Source organism: Eretmochelys imbricata, chromosome 24 (assembly GCF_965152235.1).
Source record: "Eretmochelys imbricata isolate rEreImb1 chromosome 24, rEreImb1.hap1, whole genome shotgun sequence".
Classification (NCBI taxonomy): domain Eukaryota; kingdom Metazoa; phylum Chordata; order Testudines; family Cheloniidae; genus Eretmochelys; species Eretmochelys imbricata.
In genome coordinates, this window is record NC_135595.1 from 15316975 (window position 1) to 15343541 (window position 26567).

Consider the following 26567-nt stretch of genomic DNA (forward strand, 5'->3'; position numbering starts at 1 on the left):
AGTGTTTTTTCTAACCACTTGGCTCTCAAAAGGATTGTGGGGCCGTTCTGTGGCCTGCGCGAGGCCAGGGGGGGCCGGACTAGCTGATCCCATTGGCCCCTGCTGGCCTTGCACTCTCTGAAGGCAGACGAGGGAAACTTTAAGCGGCGATCCAGGCTAGCCCCGTATCATGGCAGAGCAGAGGACGTTGGCTGAGCGAAGGGCCATAGGGCAGTTGGTGCGAGGCAAGGCTGTCTCCGCGCCCGACTGCCTGGCAGGTGGGAACTTGGGACAGCCGCCTGCCCCCGTCCCCAGTCCACAGCGATGAACCCCTGGGCCCCCACTGGCCAAGGCCTCAGCTGCCAGGGTTAGTGACCTCCTAAGCAAATGTGCTCTGGAGCCGCGGGGGGGGGGAGTCCCAGACGTGTCTAATCAAAACGGTGTTTATTTTTCATTGCAGCGATCACTGTGCAAACATATACAACAAGAGAGACTGGCCCCCAAGGCCTGGGGGAGAGGAGCTAATGCAATAAGCTATGTACAGGAGCCCGCGCCCCCCACCCTCCCAGCCGGATTGCGCAGGCTCCCAGGTGTCACCCGCTGAGCAGGGCTGGGGATTAGCAACAGATGGGGGTCGGGGGGAGCGGGGATCCGTGAGAGTTTGTGGAGCAGGGATGCGGCAGGTGTATAGTGAGCTGGTGGGTGGTTGTGTGCGTCCAGGTTAGAATGGGATAGTGTGTGTCCCCGTCCCTGCTGCCCTCTGCTGGAAGGGATGGGCCCTGCTCTCTCTCTCTGTGTGTGTGTGTGTGTGTGTGTGTACGCACGCACACACGGGTGCTGCCCCCTACTGGAGGGGATGGGCCCTGCTCTGTGTGTCCCTCCCTACTGCCCCCTGCTGGAGAGCATGGGACCTGTTCTGTGTGTACATTCACCTCTCTAAGCCAAGCTGTTCCCCCTGCCCTCCCCAATCCCTGCTATGGGGTTCCCACCCCACGTACACTCCTTTGACCAATGCCCAGACCACCTGAGCAGGGTGTGTTCCAACCAGTGCTGTGCTCGCTAGACATGACCCTCCATACTCAGCCCCCTGGGATGCAGGGGGCTCAGCCTGGGGCCCCACATAGATGCAAGGGGAGCCCTGGTCCCTTCCCAGCCCCCAAGGACCAATTGCTGGGGCAGGCAATCATAGGAGGTGGGTCCAGCTGGGAGCAGTGCTACCCATGGGGGTGTTAAGGGGGCGGGGTGGATTTGCTGTTGGCAACCCTGGACCCGGTGCTGGGAGGGAGGCTCCCAGCCCCTGGAGATGTGGGCACCCACTGGGAAGGGGGCAGCCTGGCAGGGGTGAGGGCAGCACTCCCTACGCCTCTGGGGCCCTGCTGGGGCAGGGGGAGGCTCTGTCCTGGTTTAGGGCATCAGCTCTGGACCCATGTGTCCAGCAGCCCCCAGAGCTGTGTATTAGGATTCCTCCCAGGCTGTGGGTCAGGGTCTACTTCACCCCACGCAGGGCTTTGTCTCAGTCCCCCCAGGGCTGTGTATTAGGATTCCTCCCAGGGCTGTGAGTCAGGATCTAATCCCCCACCACCCACAGGGCTGAGCTGCTGGCACTGGAGAGCCCCAGGCTGATGGGTCTGCTTTTGCCCAGAACTGCAGGGGTTAAGGCCAGGCAGCTCCACCCTGGTTGGCTGATGGTGGCAGAGGGTGTGGCCTATGCAGTCTCTCCCACCATTGTTAACCAATCACAGAGAAGCTCTTTTCCAGCCCCCGCCCCCTTGCTCCGGGGATGAAGAACTCCAGCAGGCCCTGGAGCAGCCATAGCTGTAGAACCCATTGGAGGGTGGAGGCTTAAAGGGCCACGCTGCATTGTGATAGGTGGAGCTAGAAAACCCCCATTGGCAGGTGGAGGCTTAAAGGACCGCGCTGCATTGTGATAGGTGGAGCTAGAAAACCCCATTGGCAGGTGGGGTCTTCGAGGGCCGGTGCTGTATTATGATAGTGGATCTATAAGTCCACCATTGGTGGGTGGTGGCTTAAAGGGCCACACTGCATTGTGATAGGTGGATCTGGCCCATTCCTCCCCAGCCCCCACCCACACTCGCATTTAGGGTGACCAGATGTCCTGATTTTATAGGGACAGTCCTGATTTTGGGGTCTTTTCCTTATATAGGCTCCTATTACCCTCCACCCCCATCCCGATTTTTCACGTTTGCTGTCTGGTCACCCTACTCTCATTCCAGTAACACAGACAAGGCGGTGTGGGGGTCAGAGGTCGAAGGTCATTGGGTTGCAAGGTCCAGTAGGTCATGTAGGAACAGCTGCCCCTCGTGGCTGGAATGGAGGGGGAAGCGTCTGTCTGGCTTGGGGGGCGAGGGGAGGGCTGGCGTAACTCCGTAGTGCGGGAACCTGGGCAGCAGGGGTCAGTGCTGGGAAACGATCCCGCTGGCCAGGGAGTGAGTCTGCAGAGAGAGACACGGGCATCAGGGGCTGGCACAGCTGGGGTGGGACAGACCGGGGCGGATCCAGGCTGGGGAGGGGGTGGCAATGCCACCCCCCTGCAAATACACTGGAGGGATGATCCCTCCTGCCTCCAGGAGGCCAGAGTAGGAGGGATGGGGGGTCAGACTGGGGGATCCCACCCCCCTCAGGGAGAATAGACTGAAAGGGACGATAAATGGAGGGACCATCCCTGCCCCACACACCTTCATGGCCTGGTGGATCCAGTCGTGGAAGGCGCCAACCCTGGTGTAGACCCCCGGCTTTTGGGGCAGGGCGCAGCCGGTGCCCCAGCTGACCACGCCGCAGAGCCGCCAGCGGGGGGTGCGGGAGATGCCGTCCTCACACACAAAGGGCCCCCCGCTGTCACCCTGCCGGGAGGGAGACAACAAAGAAGTCAGTGCCCTGACACTGGCCCGTACTGCCCACCTGCCCTGCCCGCCCCGGCCGGCCCCACCTGGCAGGCATCGGTGCCACCCTCGGCGTAGCCAGCGCAGAACATGCGGGGGCGGATCTGGTTGCCGTAGTACTCAGGCGAGTTGCACAGTGCGGTGCTGATGATGGGCACAGAGGCCTCCTGCAGGATGCTGGACTGCTGCCCTGGGGGATAAGGGGAGGGAAGAGTGGGCATGGGGTCCCCCGCCATGCCCCCACCTGCCCTGCCAAAACCCAACTGCCACCCCCCCCAGGGCATCCCGCCCCATCCCAGCTTCTGCCTGCCCCACATCTGCCCCCCACCCCACCTCTGCCCACCCAGCATCCACTTGCCTGCACCCAGCCCCTGCCCGCCTTGCTTCTCCCCACCCAGAACCCAGTGCCCACCCGCCCCTGCACCCAGCCCCCACCTACCCAGCACCCGCCCTACCCCCCAGCACCCAGCTTCCGCCCACCTAGCTCCCACCCCTGCCCATTCCCCCAGCAACTGCCCTGGCACTTGAACTGTAACTCTCCCCCCGCACACATACACCTGCCCACTAAATGCCTCCACCTGAACCCTGGCACCTCACCTGCCTAGCATCCACACCAGCATCTGAACACTGGCACCCATCCCTATAGAGGAGGGACCTCCGGAGTGGTGCGCCCCCATGGGGGTGGGCTTTCCTGAACTTGGTTCTTGGGGTCAGGATATCATGGGTTGCTCTGGGTGGCATCTTGGGAAGCCCCTCCCCATGGGCGGAGCCTAGCATTGCTACCCATCCAGTTTTTACCTGGTTTTTGGTTTCTGCGTCTGGGTGCCATTTAGGGTTACCAGGTGCCTGGTTTTGGGGGACCTGACAACCCTAAATGGCATCCAAACCAAAAGCCCGGTTACCATGGGCCGGGGGGAGGCTAGGGTTACTAAGGTCCAGTTTTCAAGCGGAATGCCCGGTCGAAAAGGGACCCTGGAGGCTCCAGTCAGCACCGCTAACCGGGCCATTAAAAGTCCAGTCGGCGGCGCAGCGGGGCTAAGGCAGGCTCCCTGCCTGCCCTGGCTCTGCGCTGCTCCCGGAAGTGGCCAGCATGTCCCTGAGGCCCCTAGGCACAGGGGTGATCAGGGAAGCGCCACACACCGCCAGAGCCCACAGGCATTACCCCTGCAGCTCCCATTGATCAGGAACCACGGCCAGTGGGAGTTGCGGGGTCAATGCCTGTGGGTATGGGCAGCGTGCAGAGCCCCCTGGCCCCTCTGCCTAGGGGCCGCAGGGACGTGCCGGCCGCTTCCGGGAGCAGCGCGGAGCCAGGGCAGGTAGGGAGCCTGCCTTAGCCCTGCTGCACCCAACCCCCTGCCCCAGCCCTGAGCTTGCTCCCACACCCCAACCGCCTTGTCCCCAGCCCCACCCCAGAGCCTGCACCTCCAACCAGAGCCCTCACCCCCTCCTGCACCCCAACCCCATTGAGAGGATCCAGTGAGCAACCAGAGGGGGAGAAGGGGCGATGAGGGTGGGCCCTGGGGAACAGGTGGAGTGGGGTGGGGCCATGGGGGTCTGGTTACCAGGAATTAGAAAGTTGGCAACCCTAGCGGAGCCTCTAACACAGGTCTCTGTTGCCGAATGGCCCATCTTCCTCCATCCCCAGCCCCCCAGCTGTGTGACCCTGATGAGGTTGCCCTGGTTGCCCACAGGAAGGGGCGGGGCCATGTCTAGGGGTGGGGCTGTGCCCCATGGGGATGGGGGCAGTCACACACTCACCGTAGTACTGCGTGTTGCCCCAGCCGGTCACGGTGCAGACCTTGCCATCCAGGAGGGGCTGCCCCAGCGCCGGGAGGCAGACGGGCTGGACGTCCTCTGGGGAGACAGAGTCTGGGCATGAGGCACAGACAAGGGTTGCACGCCACACAGCCACATGCACAACACACACACCGCACACTATACACACACAACACGCACACGACTCGAACCCATCGCGCTATGCACGCAGATAAATCCCCCCCCACACACACACAAAACCCCCAGACACGCCACACACCTTACACAGACCCCACACACTGGTAGGTACAGACACCCCTCACCCCCACACAACTGCGACACACCCCGGCGTCACTAACACGCTCACGCGACAACCCACGCACAAAGCCCCCACGGGTGGCTCCCTGCAGCACGAGGTCCCAGGTCCCCGGCCGGGCGCCCCACGCTCCCCACGCACCGGTGAAGCTGAGGGGCGCGGCCAGGTGCACCAGCGCGATGTCGTTGCCATTCTCCTCGCTGTTGGGGTCCAGGAAGGGAAGGTAGCCCGCGTGGTACACCACGCCCGTCACCCCCGCCTGCTGCCCCCTGCTGGAAACCTGAGAGATGGCGCCTGAGAAAACCCGCCAGCGGCTCACCACCCGGTTTCTCCTGCGGGGATGGACAGACAGAGACAGTGCATCAGGGGGCTAGGCGGGGCGGCCACCCCCTCCCGCACCTGGGATGGGGCTGCTGCTGAGAGCTGGGAGCCAGGACTCCTGGGTTCTCTCTCTGGCTCTGACAGGAGTGTGGGGTCTCGTGGTTAGAACGTGGGGGCACTGGGAGCCAGGACTCATGGGATCTATCCCCAGCTCTGGGAGGGAAGTGGGGTTTTGTGGTTAGAGCAGGGGGGCAGGGCTGAAGGCAGGACTCCTGGGTTCCATCCGCGCTTGGCGCTGGGCACTCACTCAGGGAAGCAGTGTGCGGCGGTGACAACCCACTGGCTGGAGATGATGGAGCCGCCGCAGAGGTGGGTTCCGTCATAACGCAGGCTGACCTGCCACGGCCACTTGCCCAGACTGGCGTCCTGGCCCCCCACGATCCGGTCAACAGACAGCTTCCTGCGCCCGCAGTCTGCAGGGGACACGCCAGTCAGTGCCAGCCACCCCCCACCGCAACCACCAGGGGGAGACAGCACCAAGCCCGCACCCTACCCCCACAGCCACCCCGGGGGCCTTGGCCACTCCCCCAGCACGGTCCCAGGGGTAACCAGTGGGGCAGCCCCAGGTGACCCCCCTCCCACCCTGACGCCAAGGGAGGTTTCCTGGGTAACTCTGGAGGCTGCATTTTATCCTCTAGCTTCTTCCACGCTGGCTCTTGGCTGTTTTAACTGGAAACTGCAGGCCCAGGAAGTGCCTGTGCAGATCACAATAGGGCCCCGAGCTCGTTCCACCAGACCTCCAGCTGGGGTCGATGGGCCGTAGCTCCACTGGAGTCAATGGGGTCAGATCCCAGTTGGGGTCAGTCGGCCACAGAATCATAGAATCTCAGGGTTGGAAGGGACCTCAGGAGGTCATCTAGTCCCACCCCCTGCTCAAAGCAGGACCAATCCCCAATTTTTGCCCCAGATGCCTAAATGGCCCCCTCAAGGATTGAACTCACAACCCTGGGTTTAGCAGGCCAATTGTCAAACCACTGAGCTATCCCCCTCCCCCAATCCCCCCTCATTCTTCTCTTTTGCAGACTAAACAATCCCGGTTCCCTCAGTCTCTCCTCATAACTCATGTGTTCCAGTCCCCTAATCATTTTTTGTTGCCCTCCGCTGGACTCTCTCCAATTTTTCCACATCCTTCTTGTAGTGTGGGGCCCAAAACTGGACACAGTACTCCAGATGAGGCCTCACCAGTGTTGAATAGAGGGGAACGATCACGTCCCTCGATCTGCTGGCAATGCCCCTACTTATACAGCCCACAATGCCGTTGGCCTTCTTGGCAACAAGGGCACACTGCTGACTCATATCCAGCTTCTCTCCACTGTAACCCCTAGGTCCTTTTCCGCAGAACTGCTGCCGAGCCATTCGGTCCCTAGTCTGTAGCGGTGCATGGGATTCTTCCGTCCTAAGTGCAGGACTCTGCACTTGTCCTTGTTGAACCTCATCAGATTTCTTTTGGCTCAATCCTCCAATTTGTCTAGGTCCCTTTGTATCCTATCCCTGCCCTCCAGCGTATCTACCACTCCTCCCAGTTTAGTGTCATCTGCAAACTTGCTGAGAGTGCAATCCACCCTCCAGATCATTTAGGAAGATATTGAACAAAACCGGCCCGAGAACCAACCCTTGGGGCACTCCACTTGATACCAGCTGCCAACTAGACATGGAGCCATTGATCCTACCCGTTGAGCCCGATGATCTAGCCAGCTTTCTATCCACCTTATAGTCCATTCATCCAGCCCATATTTCTTTAACTTGCTGGAGTCAATGGGTCCAGATCCCATTGGCGTCAGTGGGGTCAGATCCCAGCTGGGGTCAATCGGCCGTAGCTCCACTGGACTCAATGGGGCCAGACCCCCAGCCCATGTCAGTTGGCCATAGCTTCATTGGACTGAGTGGAAATTTGAGTTTTTGACAAAGTGAAATTTCTCAGGAAAAGCCTCTGCTCTGGTTGAAAACCCAACGTTCCTGTCCCAGAGAGACTGACGTGTACCCTGGGAGTCCCTGGCTCTGGTACCTCAGGGTGTCTCAGCCCACAGACGAGACCAGGGACAGGAGGCAACTGAGCTGCACTGCCCACGAGCACTGCGGCCACATTCAGAACCCAAACTCTCTGCAGTCTGACACTTCTCTGAAAACTGTTAATTTCCCTTGGAAATAAAAAATAAATACTTCAACCAGCTCTAATTTGGGCTGGTTATGATGAGCACTGACTAGAGAGAGAGTGGTATGCATGGGGATGAACCCACAGACAGGTTTGTGCAGGAGAGATGAACAGAGGGGTGGCTGGAGAGAAGGAGGGATGGGGGGTGTAGGTGTGGACATGGGTGAATGGAGGAACTGTGGAGGGTGGGTACAGAGGTGGATGGATGGATCAATGGGGGTGTGTAGGTATGGAGATGGATGGGTGGGTAGATGGCTGGCTGGGTATGGAGGTGGACGGATGGGTAGATGGATAGTGGATGGGTGGCTGGCTGGCTGGATACTGGGTGTGTAGATGGCTGTCTGTCTGGGTGGGTATGGAGGTGGATGGGTGTATGGATGGAGGGGGTGTGGAATGGAGATGAATGAGGCATGGATGGACAGATAGTGGGGGTGTAGTTGTGGAGATGGATGGATGGGTTGGTATGGAGATGGATGGATGGATGGAGGGGGTGTGGAATGGAGATGGATGGATAGTGGATGAATGGATGGATGGACGGGGTGTGGATTAGAGATGGAGGGAGCGATGGATAGTGGGTGTGGAGATGAATGGATGGATAAGGTGTGTGTAGTTGTGGAGATGGATGGGTGGGTAGATGGCTGGCTGTCTGGGTGGGTATGGAGGTGGATGGATGGATGGTGAATGTGGAGATAGTTAGATGGATAGCGGGTATGTCAGTGCTGAAATGCATGGGTCGGTAGATGGCTGGCTGGGTATGGAAGTGGGTGGATGGATGGAAGGACGGGGTGTTGGATGGAGCTATGCCCAGGGCTGAGGGCTTCATACCTTGGCAGAGCGTTGCAAGGAACTGGCCCGTCGGGCAGTCGCTGTAAGACAGAAATGTGAGAGGTCAGCGTGAGGGTGGGGCAGGAGGGGATGTGTGGGGGATGTGAGGTGCGTGTTCACCCCCCACTGAGCATCTGGGGAAGGTGCCACTCCCACGGATAAGGGTGTGTATGCACACCTCAGACCCACGTACGTTCACTGACACAGAGACTGGGCTAGACAGAAAAGGACAGAAAGTAGGTGTGAGCTGGGGCAGTAGGGGGCGCACACACACACACACAGAGTTCATTATCATTCATTTATTACGTGATGTTACGATGAACTAACATCATATAGAATCAAGATGTGCTAAATCGATGCAAGTTGTAGGACTAGAGCAGTAGACATTTGCTCGGTAGCCTGAAGGGATATGGATGCATTCGCTATCTAAGTAAACAGGGCTGAAACACCAGGTCTACAGGCTGAGGCCTGTAATATGTCAGCTTAGTCACACTCGGCCAGAAGCTTAAGAAATGCTGGACGTAAGTGACCAAAAACGGGCCCTAAGCTACAAGATTCCTGGGAAAGGTAGAATCATAGAATCATAGAATATCAGGGTTGGAAGGGACCTCAGGAGGTCATCTAGTCCAACCCCCTGCTCAAAAGCAGGACCCATCCCCAATTAAATCATCCCAGCCAGGGCTTTGTCAAGCCTGACATTAAAAACTTCTAAGGAAGGAGATTCCACCACCTCCCTAGGTAATGCATTCCAGTGTTTCACCACCCTCCTAGTGAAAAAGTTTTTCCTAATATCCAACCTGAACCTCCCCCACTGCAACTTGAGACCATTACTCCTTGTTCTGTCCTCTTCCACCACTGAGAATAGTCTAGAACCATCCTCTCTGGAACCCCCTTTCAGGTAGTTGAAAGCAGCTATCAAATCCCCCCTCATTCTTCTCTTCTGCAGGCTAAACAATCCCAGTTCCCTCAGCCTCTCCTCATAACTCATGTGTTCCAGACCCCTAATCATTTTTGTTGCCCTTCGCTGGACTCTCTCCAATTTATCCACATCCTTCTTGTAGTGTGGGGCCCAAAACTGGACACAGGTGTTGCAATGGGTGGCATTGGGGAAAATTAACAGGAAGAATAATTCTGACGAGAGGACACAGTGTCCTAACCTGTGCCCTTGCCCTAGCCGTAACCCTAACCGCAGGGCTTACATCATGCTAATGCCACTAAAAGGAACCATAACCAACCTATGGGAAATGGGGAACCCCAACATTCTTGGGGGACACGATACAAATAAGGAAGAAGAGGGTGGACGCCTTCACACGCACACACAGAGTGTTAGATGTGGTCAGAATCACCAGACAAAAGAAGGCTCCCAGACGGGGGGAAATGAGCTTCCTACAGGCATAGGTGCTGACTTTTGGTTTGGCGGGTGGGTGCCCCATCCCGGCGCCGCCCCTTCCCCAAAGCCCCGCCACCACTCTGCCCCACTCCACCTCTTCCTGCCCACGCTCTGCCCCCTCCCCTTAGGTCCTCTCCCCTGAGCATCTCCTGCCCACTGCTCACTCCTTTCTGCCCCCTCCTGCCTTGAAGGCGAGGTGTGTGTGTTTGCGGGGCTCAGCCTCCCCCCAGAACTGGCAGGACACAGACAGACACACACACACACAGAGCAGGGCTTAGCCTCTCCCACAGGGACAGCAGGACACACACACACGGCAGGGCCCATCCCCTCCAGCAGGGGGCAGCAGGAAGAGAGAGAGAGAGAGAGCACAGGCGCACAAGAGCACACAGGGCTCAGCCCCTCCAGCAGGGGGCAGCAGGACACACACACACACACACAATGCCAATATAAGAGTAACCGGTTCCTAGGGATCCAGCAGCCCAGGCGTGGGGGAAGGGCTGCCCACAGGGTCCCCCTGCCCCATCCTAGCAGCATGGCAACCGCTGCTGAGCCCCCCGCCCTGCCCCACGCACCAGATGGAGACGACCTCACTGAGTCTATGGGCCAGCGGCAGGCGAGACTCGTCCACACAGAAATATCCCGACGTCCCGTTGGCGCCCACGCGCTCCACGTCCAGCTCCGAGTGCCAGAGAGACCTGGGGAGGGGACAGCGTCACCCACAGGCAACCCACCCCTGTCAGAGATCTGCCCCACCGCACAGTGCCCCTCACTCCCGACCCACAGCCCCTGCTATCCCACCCCGGGTCACCCCCAGTTCTGTCAGTGCCCCTCACTCGTGACCCACAGCACCTGCTAGCCCACCCCTGGCTCCCCCAACCCAGCTCTGTCAGTGTCCCTCATTCCCGACCCATAGCCCCTGCTATCCCACCCCTGGGTCCCCACTGGCTCTGCTGGTGCCCCTCACTCCCGACCCGCAGCCCCTGCTACCCCACCCCTGGGTCCCCCCCACCCAGCTCTGCTGGCGCCCCTCACTCCCGACCCGCAGCCCCTGCTAGCCCACCCCTGGGTCCCCCCAACCCAGCTCTGCTGGCGCCCCTCACTCCCGACCCGCAGCCCCTGCTACCCCACCCCTGGGTCCCCCCCACCCAGCTCTGCTGGCGCCCCTCACTCCCGACCCGCAGGCCCTGCTAGCCCACCCCTGGGTCCCCCCCACCCAGCTCTGCTGGCGCCCCTCACTCCCGACCCGCAGGCCCTGCTAGCCCACCCCTGGGTCCCCCCCACCCAGCTCTGCTGGCGCCCCTCACTCCCGACCCGCAGCCCCTGCTAGCCCAGGCTGGTACCTGATGAAGCCCATCTCTGCACAGCTCATTGCAGCCACCAGGGCATTGGAGGAGGTGGAGCAGATGAGGCGCCATTTGCCCGCGCTCTCATCGTACAGTGTGAGCCGGAGGTCCGCCGACCCGACCTGGACTGTGGGGTGGGAGGGGGCCGCACTGAGCAAGGGTCTAAGAACGTCGTGGGTCACCCTCCACCTCCCCTCCAGCCCTGGACTAGCACCGCGGGGCCGCCTGTGTCCATGTCTCCCTCCAGTGGCCATCCCCAGCACTGCAACAGCCATCCTCGGGGCTCCCAGCAACAGGGAGGGTGGCTCAGGGCAGGGCTCTGGGCTGTTCACAGACCAGCCAATTTCCTACTAACACCCACAGAGTGGCAGCAGGACCCAGTGGACGAGGGCCCTCTATGGGCAGTCAGGACTCCTGGGTTCTATGTCTGGTTCTGGGAGGGGAGTGGGGGCTGGTGGGTTAGAGGAGGGGGATTCGGGTCCTACCCTGGTGTGCACAAGGGGGAGGGTGTCAGACCCCCATTACTGAGGGGGGGCCAGTAGCTCTCAGTCATATGGCCCTGAGCAGGGGGCTCCACAACTTACCACCATACAGTCCTTCACTGTCACTCCCCAGCACAGATGTCACTGCAAGAGACAAGAGCCTTAGCGTATATGCAGAGCCCACCAAGCCCAGTAGGGGGCAGCAGGAGGGGGAGCTCCAGGTGCGCCCACGGCCGTGATTGCGGGGAATGAGGCTATGGCATCAGGGAATGTGAGCCGGGGGGTGGGAATGAGGGGCACTGGCAGGGCTGGCAGGTGGGGCTAGCAGGGGGCTACAGGACAGGAGTAAGGGGCATTGGACAGTTGGGGAGGAGTAATGGGGGCTAGCGGGGGCTGCGGGTCGGGAGTGAGGGGCACCAGAGGGTTGGGTGGGGAAAGCCCAGGGCTGGGCTAGCAGGGGGCTGCGGGTCGGGCGTGGGGGGCACTGGAGGGCTGCGGGGGGGGGGGGGAGTCCAGGGCTGGGATAGTAAAGGGAGCTGCGTGTCGGGAGTGAGGGCCCTGGGCAGGGCTGGGTAGGGGGAGTCCAGGGCTGGGATTGCAGGGCCTGTGGGTCAGGAGTGGGGGGCCCTGGGGGGCCAGGTTCTTACCAATGGCCCACACGCTGGCCCCGACACCAGCTAAGAGCAGGAAGCCGCCAGTCACGACAGCCACAACCTTGGGCAGCGACCAGCACGGCACCGTTGGGCCCCCTGGAACAGGAGGGGGGTTAATGGTGCTAGGAACGACCCCCCCTCCCTGGCTCTCAGCACAGGCTATTGCACTGAGTCCCCCCAGCTGGCTGGGACCCCTCAGCCCAGCACACGGCCCTGGGACTGACCCTGGTATCCCGCCCCAGCTCAGCAGCCCCATATCTCGCCCTAGAGGAGTCACAGGAACCTGCCTGCCGGTGGCCCCATGAGCCATCCTCCTGCTGTCTGCCCCACCCCCCACCCCCCACTCAGCCAGCCCCATGGGCTCCCGTCATCCTCCCGCCCGGGGTTGCTGTGGTACCAGAGGGATGGAGGGAGGGGAAAGTAGGCCTGGGGACGAAATAGGGGCCTGGACACCCGAGGGGGTGGGGGTGCCAAGCCTCCGCCCCTGTAACCACTAGAACTCCCCCTCCCTCCCTGTACCAGGAATAGAACCCAGGAGTCCTGGCTCCCAGCCTCCTGCTCTAACCACTAGCCCCCCCTCTCCTCCCCTCCCCTTTCTGCCAGGCACAGAACCCAGGAGTCCTGGCTCCCAGCCCCATCGTGAAGAGTCAATGAATTCTATGTCCCACAGGCCGAGCGTGGCGGGGTGGGGGTTGGTCCAGGGGGACTTTGCCCTCGGGCAGGGTGCAGTGACCCAGCAAGCACCTGGCAGAGTTGTTCCCATTGCTGGGGCCCCTGCAGGAGAGGCTGCCCCCCCCCCAGGCATAGCAGGGTCACAGGGGAGGAAACCGGCCCCATGGTGCCACTGACTGGGAGCCCCCACAGCTCAGTTGCCCCATCTAGGGCCAGAGCACCGACCCCTAGACACTGAGTTTTCTGTGTGCCCCTACAGGAAGGTCCCCCAGCACCCGGGGGTCCAAGCTGCAGGCAGTTGGGTGGCAGACTTTGTAGGGGGCTCCATGCTGCAGGGTTGGGGGCTCAGAAGGGGGTCCGCGTTGCAGGGGCTGAGGAGGGTTGTTTTGCTCTCATACTCAGTGTTAGCCCCAAAGCCCCACATGGCTCTGGAGGTCTGTGTTCCTGGCAGCACCATCCGGTTTAGTTGACTGATTCCCAGCCCCCCTGCTCTGACCACTAACCCCCCCCCCCCAAGCTGGGATAGAACCCAGGAGTCCTGGGGAGGGGGGTGTCTCTGTGGGGACATGGGTGTGTGGCTGAATCTGTCCCATGGCCAGTGCAGGGCTGAAGGAACGCAGTGCCAGCCCCATGCTGGGCCCTGCCCCGAGCCCAGTGCCTCATAGCCAGGGGCCATCTGGGCTGGAGCTGCGGATGCTGTGCTGGGACAGACAGGGAACGAGTGCAGGACAGGTTTCTTGATCTCCTCACACCTGGCCTGGGACGATTGACTCCCCCCCCACACACACACCCCGACAGCCCAGCCCAGGTGGGGGGAGGGAGCTGCCAGCCTATACCTGGGGAAGGGGTGAGGGCGGGGTCCAGGGCCTGGCTCAGCCTCACGGCTGCTCCACCACAGGACGAGTGGTGCTCTCTGAAATGTACAGACAGGGAAACTGAGGCACAGAGCAGGGCAATCAGAGCTGGGGATAAAACCCAGAGTCCTGGCTCCCAGCCGCCCACCCCACGATGTACAGGGACAACACAAAGGCTTCTATATCTTCAACTGCACTAAAATAATACAATGGCAACACACTAATTCAACAGCCCTAGTGTCACACAACTGGCCTGTGTGTGTGTAAAGTCACCCTGGGAAGTGAGACACAGAGAGAGAGTGAGAGTGAGTGTGTGTGTGTACACAGCCATCCTGGGGTGGCACAGCAGGGCCAGCGATGAGCAGTACCACTAGCTGGAGCCCTCCGTGAGCACAGCTCTCTGGGGGTCCCTGGGCAGAGCCAGACCTGGTGTGATACGCACAGCCCCAGCCAGAGCCGGGGCAATGAGGCCGATCATCTATGGGACAGGGACTGTCTCTCGGCCTGTGCAGTGCCTAGCACACAGCCTCTGACCCACCCCCAGGGAGCAGGTGATAGGGATGGAACTGGCGGGCAGAGGAGACATTAACTCCCAGCGCTGAATTCAGTTGGACACCCTGCTGAAGCCAGCTGCCCCTCTGCCCCGTTGCATCACTTCCCCAGGCACGGCCAGAGAGGCTAAAACTCCTTAAAGCAGGGAGGGCTCTTCCCTTGGGAAAATTCCCACTTTTTGTCAAAACTAAAATATCCCCCCCCATATCAGTTTTCAGTCCCCAAATTTTATTTTTTTTTCTTCTCCCAAGGGAAAGTCAGAAAATTCTCAGAGATAGAACCCAGGAGTCCTGGTTCCCAGCCCTGCCTGCTCTAACCACTAGATCCCACTCCCCTCCCAAACCTGGGGAGAGAACCCAAGTGTCCTGGCTCCCAGCCTCCCCCACCACATCCCCTCCCCTCTTCTGCCAAAACTTTTGTTTTCTTGAGAACCTGATTTTCCATCAGAAAAAGAGTCGCAGCCGGGTCAGCCCCACTCCAGGGGAAAGGCTGTGTAAGCGACTGCCCCAGGCACGGAGCAGCCGCCCCAGAGACAGGGGTCACCTCCCACTCCCAGGCTGCAGGGCCATGTGAGCAGCTCGGGCTGTGGTGTCCTCACTGGAAGATGATCAAAACAGCCACTTACCCAAGCTGGGTTCTACTCGGGGCACAACCCACCCCAACCCCCGCCCCCCAGGGCTCCCCCTGCTCGTACAGCATAGAATCATAGAAGATCAGGGTTGGAAGGCACCTCAGGAGGTCACCTAGTCCCACCCCCTGCTCAAAGCAGGACCAACCTCAACTAAATCATCCCAGCCAGGGCTTTGTCAAGCCGGGCCTTTAAAACTTCTAAGGAAGGAGATTCCACCCCCTCCCTAGGTAACGTATTCCAGTGTTTCACCACCCTCCTAGTGAAAAAGTTTTTCCTAATATCCAAGCTAAACCTCCCCCACTGCAACTTGAGACCATTGCTCCTTGTTCTGTCATCTGCCACCACTGAGAACAGCCGAGCTCCATCCTCTTTGGAACCTTCCGGTAGTTGAAGGCTGCTATCAAATCCCCCCTCATTCTTCTCTTCTGCAGACTAAATAATCCCAGTTCCCTCAGCTTCTCCTCGTAAGTCATGTGCCCCAGCCTCCTGATCATTTTCATTGCCCGCCGCTGGACTCTCCAATTTGTCCACATCCCTTCTGTAGTGGGAGGACCAAAACTGGACGCAATAATCCAGATGTGGCCTCACCAGTGCCGAATAGAGGGGAATAATCACTTCCCTCGATCTGCTGGCAATGCTCCTACTAATACAGCCCAATATGCCGTTGGCCTTCTTGGCAACAAGGGCACACTGCTGACTCATATCCAGCTTCTCATCCAGGCCCTTTTCTGCAGAACTGCTGCTTAGCCAGTTGGTCCCCAGCCTGTAGCGGTGCATGGGATTCTTCCTTCCTAAGTGCAGGACTTTGCCCTTGTCCTTGTTGAACATCCCACCCTGATGGGTCAGATTCCTTGTGACTCTCCCAGGCCACAAACCGCTAACAGGGGGAACTGCTGAGAAAGCACCAGGCCTTGTGAAAGCCACAGACCAGCCTGATCGGTGCTGGGGAAACACCCCTCCAAGCCAGGCAGGGGAGGGAAGAGGGACAGGACCCCAGTGCCCCTCACTGGCACACACAGCAATGACCTGCCAGCCTTGCTGGGGCAATCCCTGCACTGGGATCCCGCCAACCAGCTCAGGAGAACCGTTCCCATCATCCCCTCCGACCAACCCACTGCTGCCCAACACACGCCCCCGAAATCAGCCAGGCCAAAGTACAGCTTTACTGTTGAGATAAAGGGGGGACTGAAAGCCACAGAAGTGGACAGACGTGGCACGGATGAGTGGATGGATGGAGTCGGAAGGAGGGGTACATGTGGAGATGGATGGATAGAAGGGTACATGGAAGTAAGGAGGGGTACATGTGAGGATGGATGGAGGGAAGGAGGGATACATGGAAGGAAGGCGGGGTACATGTGAGATACATGTGCAGATGGATGGATGAATGAATGGATGGAGGGAAGGAGGGGTACATATGGAGGGAGGAAGGGGTATATGGAAATAATACAGCAGGGCAAAGATCATCCAACAAGTTCTGGGAATGTATTGGAGAATTTTTTTTATTTCAGATGGTGGAGAAAGCTAGTGGGGAGAGGCTGTTCTAGATTTGACTTTGCCAAATAGGGAGGAACTGGTTGAATTTGAAAGTGGAAGGCAGCTTAGGTGAAAGTGTTCATGAAATGATCATGATGAGTTTGTGATTCTAAGGAACTGGGAAAACAGCACAATAAAGATAATGGATTTCAAGAAGGCAGAGACTTTAGCAAACAGAGAGTTGGAGGTAAGATCCCATGGGAAGCAAGTATAAGGGGGAAAAGAATTTGAGAGAGTTGGCAGTTTTTCTTAGAGATGTAATTAAAGGGAACAAGAGCAAACTATCCCATTTCAAAGGAAAGATAGGAAGCATGACAACAGATCACCCTGTCTTAACCAGGAGATCTTCAATGCTCTGAAACTCAAAAAACAGTGTTCTGCAAAAATTGGAAATTAAGTCAAACTACAAAGGATGAATATAAACAAATAACACAAGTACGTAGGGACAAAATTAGAAAGGCCAAGGCACAAAACAAGATTAAACTAGCTAGAGACATAAAGGGTAACAAGAAAACATTCTACAAATACATTAGAAACAGCAGGCAGACCTGGACAGGGTAAGCCCATTACACAATGGAGAGGGCTGGGGGGAAACAATAACAGAAAATGTGGAAATGGCAGAAGTGATCAATGACTTTGTTGTTTCGGTTTTCACCAAAAAGGTTAATAGTGATTGGATGTCTAACCTAGCGAATGCCAGTGAAAATGTGGTAGGATCAGAGGCTCAAATAGGGAAAGAACATGTCAAAAATTACTCAGACAAGTTAGCAAAAAGAAAAGGAGTACTTGTGGCACCTTAGAGACTAACCAATTTATTTGAGCATAAGCTTTCTTGAGCTACAGCTCACTTCATCGGATGCATACTGTGGAAAATACAGAAGATGTTTTTATACACACAGACCATGAAAAAATGGGTGTTTATCACTACAAAAGGTTTTCTCTCCCCCCACCCCACTCTCCTGCTGGTAATAGCTTATCTAAAGTGATCACTCTCCTTACAATGTGTATGATAATCAAGGTGGGCCATTTCCAGCACAAATTCAGGTTTAGATATCTTCAAGTCACCAGGGCCTGATTAAATACATCCTAGAATGCACAAGGAGCTGACTGAGGTAATATCTGAGCCATGAGCGATTATCTGTGAAAAGTCATGGAAGACGGAAGAGATACCAGAGGACTGGAAAAGGACAAATATTAGTGCCCATCTATAAAAAGGGAAATAAGGACAACCCGGGGAATTACAGACCAGTCATCTTAACTTCTGTACCCAGAAAGATAATGGAGCAAATAAGCAATCAATTTGCAAACACCTAGAAGATAATAAGGTAAATAACAGTCAGCATGGATTTGTCAAGAACATATTGTGTCAAACCAACCTAATAGCTTTCTTTGACAGTGTAACAAGATTTGTGGATGGGGGGGAAGCGGTAGATGTGGTATATCTTGACTTCAGTAAAGCTTTTGATACTGTCTCGCATGACCTTCTCAAAGATAAACTAGGGAAATACAACCTAGATGGAGCTACTATAAGGAGGGTGCAAAACTGGACGGAAAACTGTTCCCAGAGAATAGTTATCAGTGGTTCACAGTCATGCTGGAAGGGTATATCAAGTGGGGTCCTGCAGGGATCAGTTCTGGGTCCAGTTCTGTTCAATATCTTCAATGATTTAGATAATGGCAGTACACTTATAAAGTTTGTGAACGATACCAAGCTGGGAGGGGTTGCAAGTGCTTTAGAGGATAGGATTAAAATTCAAAATGATCTGGACAAACTGAAGAAATAGTCTGTGGTAAATAGGATGAAATTCAATAAGGACAAATGCAAAGTGCTCCACTTAGGAAGGAACAATCAGTTGCACACATACACAACAGGAAATGACTGCCTAGGAAGGAGTACTGCGAAAAGTGATCTGAGGGTCATAGTGGACCACAAGCTAAATATAACTCAACAGTGTAACACTGCAGCAAAAAAAAAACAATCATCATTCTGGGATCAGGAACAGTCAACATGGATTTACCAAGGGCAAGTCATGTCTGACCAACCTGATTGCCTTCTATGATGAGAGAACTGGCTCTGTGGATATGGGAAAAGTAGTGGATGTGATGTATCTTGACTTTAGCAAAGCTTTTGACACGGTCTCCCACAGTATTCTTGCTAGCAAGTTAAAGAGGTACGGATTGGATGAATGGACTATAAGGTGGATAGAAAGCTGGCTAGATCATCGGGCTCAACGGGTAGTGATCAACGGCTCGATGTATAGTTGGCAGCCAGTATCAGGCAGAGTGCCCTAGGGGTCAGTCATGCGGGCCGGTTTTGTTCAACATCTTCATTAATGATCTGGAGGATGGTGTGGATTGCACCCTCAGCAAGTTCGCAGATGACACTAAGCTCTGGGGAGAGGTAGATAAGCTGGAGGGTAGGGATAGGGTCCAGAGTGACTTAGACAAATTGGAGGATTGGGTCAAAAGAAGTCTGATGAGGTTCAACAAGGACTAGTGCAGAGTTCTGCACTTAGAACGGAAGAATCCCATGCACAGCTACAGGCTGGGGACCAACTGGCTAAGCAGCAGTTCTGCAGAAAAGGATCTGGGGATTACAGTGTATGAGAAGCTGGATATGAGTCAGCAGTGTGCCCTCGTTGCCAAGAAGGCCAACGGCATATTGGGCGGTATTAGTAGGAGCATTGCCAGCAGATCGAGGGAAGTGATTATTCCCCTCTATTCGGCAATGGTGAGGCCTCCTGGAGTATTGCATTCAGTTTTGGTCCCCCCACTACAGAACGGATGTGGACAAATTGGAGAGTCCAGCGGAGGGCAACGAAAATGATTAGGGGGCTGGAGCATGTGACTTACGAGGAGAGGCTGAAGAAACTTGGGTTATTTAGTCTGCAGAAGAGAAGAGGGGGGATTTGATAGCAGCTTTCAATAACCTGAAGGTGGGTTCCAAAGAAGATGGACCTAGGCTGTTCTCAGTGGTGGCAGATGACAGAACGAGGAGCAATGGTCTCAAGTTGCAGTGAGGGAGGTCTAGGTTGGATATTAGGAAACACTATTTCACTAGGAGGGTGGTGAAGCACTGGAATGGGTTACCTAGGGAGGTGGTAGACTCTCCATCCTTAGAGGTTTTTAAGGCCTGGCTTGATAAAGCCTTGGCTGCGATGATTTAGTTGGTGTTGGTCCTGCTTTGAGCAGGGAATTCACCAGATGACCTTTTGAGGTTTCTTCCAACCCTAATATTCTATGATGTATTAGCAGGAATGTTGTAAGCAAGACACGAAAAGTAATTCTTCCGCTCTACTCCACCCTGATTAGGCCTCAGCTGGAGTACTGTGTCCAGTTCTGGGTGCCACATTTCAGAAAAGATGTGGAGAAATTGGAGAAAGTCCAGAGGAGAGCAACAAAAATTATTAAAGATCTAGAAAACATGACCTATGAGGAAAGACTGAAAAAACTGGGTTTGCTTAGTTTGGAGAAGAGAAGACTGAGAGGGGACATGGTAACAGTTTTCAAGTACATAAAAGGTTGTTACAAGGAGGAGGGTGACAAATTGTTCTGATTAACCTTTGAGGACAGGACAAGAAGCAATGGGCTTAAATTGCAGCAGGGTGGTTTAGGTTGGACATTAGGAAAAGCTTCCTGACTGTCAGGGTGATTACGCATGGAACAAATTGCATAGAGAGGTTGTGGAATCTCTGCCACTGGAAGTTTTTAAGAGCATGTTAGACAAACACCTGTCAGGGACGGTTTAGCTAGTATGCGGTCCTGCCTTGAGTGCAGGGGACTGGGCTAGATGATCTCTCAAGGTACCTTCCAGTCCTACACTTCTATGATTCTGTGTGGGCTGACGGCTGGCTGGAGCAGTGTGCGTGTGGAGATGGATGGGATGCGTGTGGAGATGGATGAATGGATGGGATGCGTGTGGAGATGGATGGATGGATGGGATGCGTGTGGAGATGGATGGATGGATGGGATGCGTGTGGAGATGGATGGATGGATGGGATGCGTGTGGAGATGGATGGGATGGTGTGGAGATGGATGGATGGATGGGATGGTGTGGAGATGGATGGATGTATGTATGGGATGGTGTGGAGATGGATGGATGGATGGGATGCGTGTGGAGATGGATGGATGGATGAGATTCGTGTGGAGATGGATGGGATGGTGTGGAGATGGATGGATGGATGGGATGGTGTGGAGATGGATGGATGGATGGGATGCGTGTGGAGATGGATGGATGGATGAGATTCGTGTGGAGATGGATGGGATGGTGTGGAGATGGATGGATGGATGGGATGGTGTGGAGATGGATGGATGGATGGATGGGATGGTGTGGAGATGGATGGATGGATGGGATGCGTGTGGAGATGGATGGATGGATGGGATGGAGTGGAGATGGATGGATGGATGGGATGGTGTGGAGATGGATGGATGGATGGGATGCGTGTGGAGATGGATGGATGGATGGGATGCGTGTGGAGATGGATGGATGGATGGAGAGGTATGTGTGGGAATGGATAGATGGATACATGGATGGAGGAGATGTGTGTGGAGATTGAGGGAGGGGAACATATACATATGATTTGGCTATCAGATCACTTCACTTCCAAACTCCATGAAGAAACCCTAAATCGATAAAGCTGTAACACCACTGCAGCTGACATCTGATAGCACTGTTAGTATTTATTAGTAAATATTCACCCTTTTAGTCCTTTACTTTCAGCATATTTGATTCATTTATATATCAACTATGCTTTAAAATCTTTATGATATTAACAAAGGAGATGTTTGAATTCTAAGGACCAAAACACTGGGCCTTGTTCTATAAGTAACCCTAGTCAGGTATACTATCTATTAGGCTTTAATCTAATAATCTGTGGCATCTCCATGCCTATAGAACTCCAGATATCCTTGATTCCCTTAATCAGAGGCTAAAATAGGGAAAGAACAAGTCAAAAATTACTTAGACAAGTTAGATGTCTTTAGGTCCCAGGGCCTGATGAAGTGCATCCTAGAATGCACAAGGAACTGACTGAGGAAATATCTGAACCATTGGCGATTATCTTCGAAAAGTCATGGAAGACGGGAGAGATTCCAGAAGACAGGAAAAGGGCAAATATAGTGCCAATCTATAAAAAGGGAAATAAGGACAACCCGGGGAATTACAGACCAGTCATCTTAACTTCTGTACCCGGAAAGATAATGGAGCAAATAATTAAGCAATCAATTTGCAAATATCTAAAAGATAATAAGGTGATAAATACAGTCAGCATGGATTTGTCAAGAACAAAACTTGTCAAACCAACCTAATTAGCTTTCTTTGACAGAATAACAAGCCTTGATGGAGGGAAGCAGTAGACGTGGTATATCTTGATGTTAGTAAAGCTTTTGATACAGTCTCACATGACCGTCTCATAAACAAACTGGGAAATGCAACCTAGATGGAGCTATTAGAAGGTGGATTCATAACTGGCTAGAAAACCGTTCCCAAGGAAAGAAAAGGAGTACCTTTTTGTGGCACCTTAGAGACTAACCAAGTTCCCAGAGAGTAGTTCTCAGTGGTTCACAGTCATGCTGGAAGGGCATAATGAGTGTGGTCCCGCAGGGATCAGTTCTGGTCCAGTTCTGTTCAATATCTTCATCAATGATTTAGATAATGGCAGTACACTTATAAAGTTTGTGGATGAAACCAAGCTGGGAGGGGTTGCAAGTGCTTTGGAGGATAGGATTAAACTTCAAAATGATCTGGACAAACTGAAGAAATAGTCTGTGGTAAATAGGATGAAATTCAATAAGGACAAATGCAAAGTACTCCACTTAGGAAGGAACAATCAGTTGCACACATACACAATAGGAAATGACTGCCTAGGAAGGAGTACTGCGAAAAGTGATCTGAGGGTCATAGTGGACCACAAGCTAAATGTAACTCAACAGTATAACACTGCAGCAAAAAAAGCGAACATCGTTCTGGGATGTATTAGCAGGGGTGTTGTAAGCAAGACACGAGAAGTAATTCTTCCGCTCTGCTCTGCACTGATTAGGCTTCAACTGGACCATTTTGTCCAGTTCTGGGCACCACATTCCAGGAAAGATGTGAAGAATTGGAGAAAGTTCAGAGAACAGCAACAAAAATTATTAAAGGTCTAGAAAACATGACCTATGAGGGAAGATTGAAAAAATTGGGTTTGTTTAGTCTGGAGAAGAGAAGACTGAGAGGGGACATGATGACAGTTTTCAAGTACATAAAAGGTTGTTACAAGGAGGAGGAAGAAAAATTGTTCTTCTTAACCTTTGAGGACGGGACAAGAAGCAATGGGCTTAAATTACAGCATGGGCGGTTTAGTTTAGACATTAGGAAAAACTTCCTAACTGTCAGGGTGGGTAGGCACTGGAATAAATTGCCTAAGAAGGTTGTTGAATCTCCATCACCGGAGCTTTTTAAGAGCAGGCTGGACAAACACCTGTCAGGGATGGTCTAGATAATACTCAGTCCTGCCATGAGTGCAGGGGACCGGGCTGAACGACCTCTCGAGGTCTCTTCCCGTTCTATGATTCTATTAATGTAGATCTGATGCTGACATAAGCATATATAAACCTGGGATTGATGAGGGGTGATGTTTCGTAGGGGAAATCACTAGGGAAGAATGACCTTGGGGAAAGGAGGACCCACTGAGAGAGATTATCTTGAACAACGTTGGTCGTCTCCACTGTAAATAATGATGCCTTCACACATCAATCGGTAAAGATTTCCTCTGAAAGGAAATCCCATCGGAACAGATGGTTCTGGGCAGGGGGCTGGGACCATGTGCATAGTGGGGGTTCTGAGAGCCACTGAACCAAACTGTAAACCCTGGATATGATGGAAACCGATTCAAGCCAGGGGGTGCAGCAGCACCCCCAGGACCCCTAGTCCAGGGGGTGGCAAGGAGGGGTCTCTTTGTCTATGTATTGACAGAAAGTTTGGAACTTAGTTGGAGGATGAAACTGCGTGTCCCACCAGTTCCAGTGGAGAAGGGACACGGCCGACTCTGCCCCTCACCCCGGGGTGGGGCTGGATCTGTTCTTTCTGTGCCAATCTCTGACTGTGGATTTTGGTTACAGAATTCCAGCTGACCCTCTTATGTGACAATCTCAAACTGCCATTAACTTCAGACATGCAACAACATCACCTCTGCCCCTCCTCTGCCAGCTGGGCCAACTGCTCACCCCCACCACCCATGCACTAACTCCCCACCCCTCTCCCGCAGGCTTCACCCGCCTCCCCACCCCCATCTGGCCCTGGCCCTGGCCCTTCTCCCCAGCCTGGGGAGGGAGGGGGGAGCTGGGAGTGGGGGACCAGCAGGGAGCTCAGTTCAGGCAGCGTGACCCTCTCGTGTTCTCTGCCCAGCCATCTGGCACTGTTAATGATCAATTTCTGCTGCAGTTCGGGGAGTGGAGTGGGATCAGAAAAGAGGTAGAGGGGAGTGTGGATTCCGAAGGGGGCAGACGGGTGTGGGATATAGGATTGGGAGCATGGGATCAGGGCCCATCGGAGGGGTGGGAGCAAGGATTGGGGAGGTGTGGGGGACTGGAGAAGGGGGTGTTGGATCAGGGAAGGGATTGGAGAAGGAGCAGGGACATGGGATCAGGGATCAAGAAGGGTGGGGGTGTGAAATATGGGACCGGGGAAGGGGTGGGATCAGGGATTAGGAAGGGGCAGGGGTGTGGGATACAGGACTGGGGGAGTGGTGAGATCAGGGATTGGGAAGGGGTGGGGTGTGAGATCTGGGACTGCGGGAGGGACATGGGATCAGGGATTGGGGAGCGGTGGTGGTATCAGATCTGGGATTGGGGAAGGGGTGGGATCTGGGATTGGGGAAGGGGTGGGGGTGTAGGATATGGGACAGAAGAAGGGGAGGGATGTGAGATCAGGGTTTCGGGGGCAGGGTGGAATATGGGACTGGGGAGGGGTGGGATCAGGTATTCGGAAGGGGTGGGAAGGATATGGGACTGGGGCAGTTGTGTGATGGGGGAGGGGTGGGGGGATTGGAGATGGGGGTGTTGGACCAGGGAAAGTAGGAGGGATTGGGGAGGGGGGAGGGGCATGGGTGGGATCAGGGATCCCCCAATCATAGGGGGCACGGCACTGGCTCGGGCAGGGAGTGGGATGTGGGATTGGGGCAGGAGCAGCCCGCGGCCCAGCTCCCCTGCGACTCACTCACCGTCTTTCTCAGCCATCTCCTTGCAGCGGTTAATGATTGACTGGGGCCACTGGGCCGGGCCAGACAGACCCCGCTCCCCTGGCACCCGGCAAGTCCTGCACCCTGGGGACAGAAAGCACAGTGGGGCGGTGACTACAGGGTTCCCAGCCCTGGCTGGCGCCAGTGAAGGACTCCCAGGCTCTGAGATCCCGCCCGGGGACCCCAAATCCCCTGCCTCTGCAGCCTTTCACCCCACAAGCCTGGACACACAGGGATGGTTTGCTGGGAGCTAAGGTACAGCTACCTCTCAGGCGGGGCAGCTGGGGAACAGCTGCACGTAACATCGCAAGGGGACAGCTCACCCGGTGCTGACATGCAGCCACCTCTGGGGTGGGGCCCGATTCTGTGCTGTCCAAGCTCCACGTACTGAGCCACAGCCCCTGCAAACCCATAGGGCAGGCACTGGCTGTGGGCGCCGCACTGAGGAGAGACAACCACAGCAGCCAGCCAGCCACTGCCGAGCCTGCACTGCTGTTTTGGCAACGGGCAGCGCTGGATAAACCATACCCCCATGCGCCTTTCCATCCACCCATCCCCCATCCAGCCACCCTCCCCTTCCCCCCACGCACCCCTCCATCCTCCCATCCCCAAACCAGACACCCACACATCCCCCCCACACGCACCCCTCCATCCACCCATCCCCCATCCAGCCACCCTCCCCTTCCCCCCATGCACCCCTCCATCCACCCATCCATCCCCCCACGCACCCCTCCATCCTCCCATCCCCCAACCAGACACCCACACATCCCCCCCACACACACCCCTCCATCCCCCCATCCCCCATCCAGCAACCCTCCCCTTCCCCCCACGCACCCCTCCATCCACCCCTCCATCCCCCCACGCACCCCTCCATCCTCCCATCCCCCAACCAGACACCCACACATCCCCCCCACACGCACCCCTCCCTCCATCCATCCCCCATCCAGCCACCCGGCCCTCCCCCCATACACCCCCCCATCCAGCCACCCCTCCATCCACCCACACATCCCCCCCCACACACCCCTCCATCCACCCACACATCCCCCCCCACACACCCACACATCCCCCCCGTGCACTCTTCCATCCATCCATCCAGCCACCTGCTCCTCCCTGCACACACCCCCATCCAGCCACCCGCCCCTCCCCCCAGGCACCCCTAAATCCAGCCATCCCCCAACCAGACACCCACACATCCCCCACACACACACCCCTCCATCCACGCATCCCCCATCCAGGCACCCACCCATCCCGCCCACACATCTCAGTCCACCCATCCATCCCCCCACATGCCCCTCCATCCACTCATTGACCCCACTCACCCCACCCCCCCCATTCTCCCTCACACTCCTCCACCCATCCACCCACCCCACACACCCATCCCCCAGGGGGAGGAGTGAACTGGGTGTGGTGCCCAAGGGGGCGGGAGATTTGGGGCACAGTGCCCAGTGGGGGTCAGAGTGGGGAGCTGAGTGTGGAGCCCAGGGGAAGGGGTGATGTGGGTGCGGTGCCCAGGGAGCCCGGAACAGGGGTGTCTGTGGTGGGGGTGTCTGAGCACGGTGCCCTGGGTGGGGGTGCCCGGGGGGGGTGTCCGGGGCACGCTGCCAGGGGTGGGGGAGTCCGGGAGCAGTGCCTGGGGCAAGGGAGTCTGGGGCGGCGGGTGCCCGGGGCGGGAGGTCCCTTACCGGCGACACGTCCCTCCCGCTCCGGCTGCCTGCGGGCTCACCGTGCAGCTGGCCGGAGCTCCCCCGAGCTAGGCGGCTGGGCACGGGCCGGCATGGCGGGGGGCGCCGGGCTCAGCGGGCCGATGGCTCATCCGGGGCGGACGGAGCCGGGGGCCCGGGAGGGGAGGGCCCGGGCAGGGCTGCCCAGTGGGCGTGGCAGCTCCAGGACACCTGTGCACGCCCCCCCCCAGCGCCCCCCGGGGAGGGGGCAG

At 56.3% G+C, this 26567-nt stretch overlaps 1 protein-coding gene across 1 annotated transcript in view; it reads right to left on the reverse strand.

Annotated features, from left to right (window-relative positions):
* Window positions 1-2393: 2393 nt before the first annotated feature.
* The window catches only part of HPN (hepsin), a 47417-nt gene continuing 23243 nt past the window's right edge, over window positions 2394-26567 (reverse strand). The window contains exons 4-16 of the mRNA XM_077841658.1: window positions 24958-25075; window positions 24617-24718; window positions 12171-12272; window positions 11626-11667; window positions 11039-11168; window positions 10271-10393; window positions 8309-8349; window positions 5579-5744; window positions 5092-5282; window positions 4638-4733; window positions 2927-3069; window positions 2676-2840; window positions 2394-2432 (exon numbers count right to left, since the gene is read on the reverse strand). Coding sequence (XP_077697784.1) covers window positions 2394-2432; window positions 2676-2840; window positions 2927-3069; window positions 4638-4733; window positions 5092-5282; window positions 5579-5744; window positions 8309-8349; window positions 10271-10393; window positions 11039-11168; window positions 11626-11667; window positions 12171-12272; window positions 24617-24718; window positions 24958-25075 — 1458 coding nt within the window. The remainder of the gene's footprint in view (window positions 2433-2675; window positions 2841-2926; window positions 3070-4637; window positions 4734-5091; window positions 5283-5578; window positions 5745-8308; window positions 8350-10270; window positions 10394-11038; window positions 11169-11625; window positions 11668-12170; window positions 12273-24616; window positions 24719-24957; window positions 25076-26567) is intronic.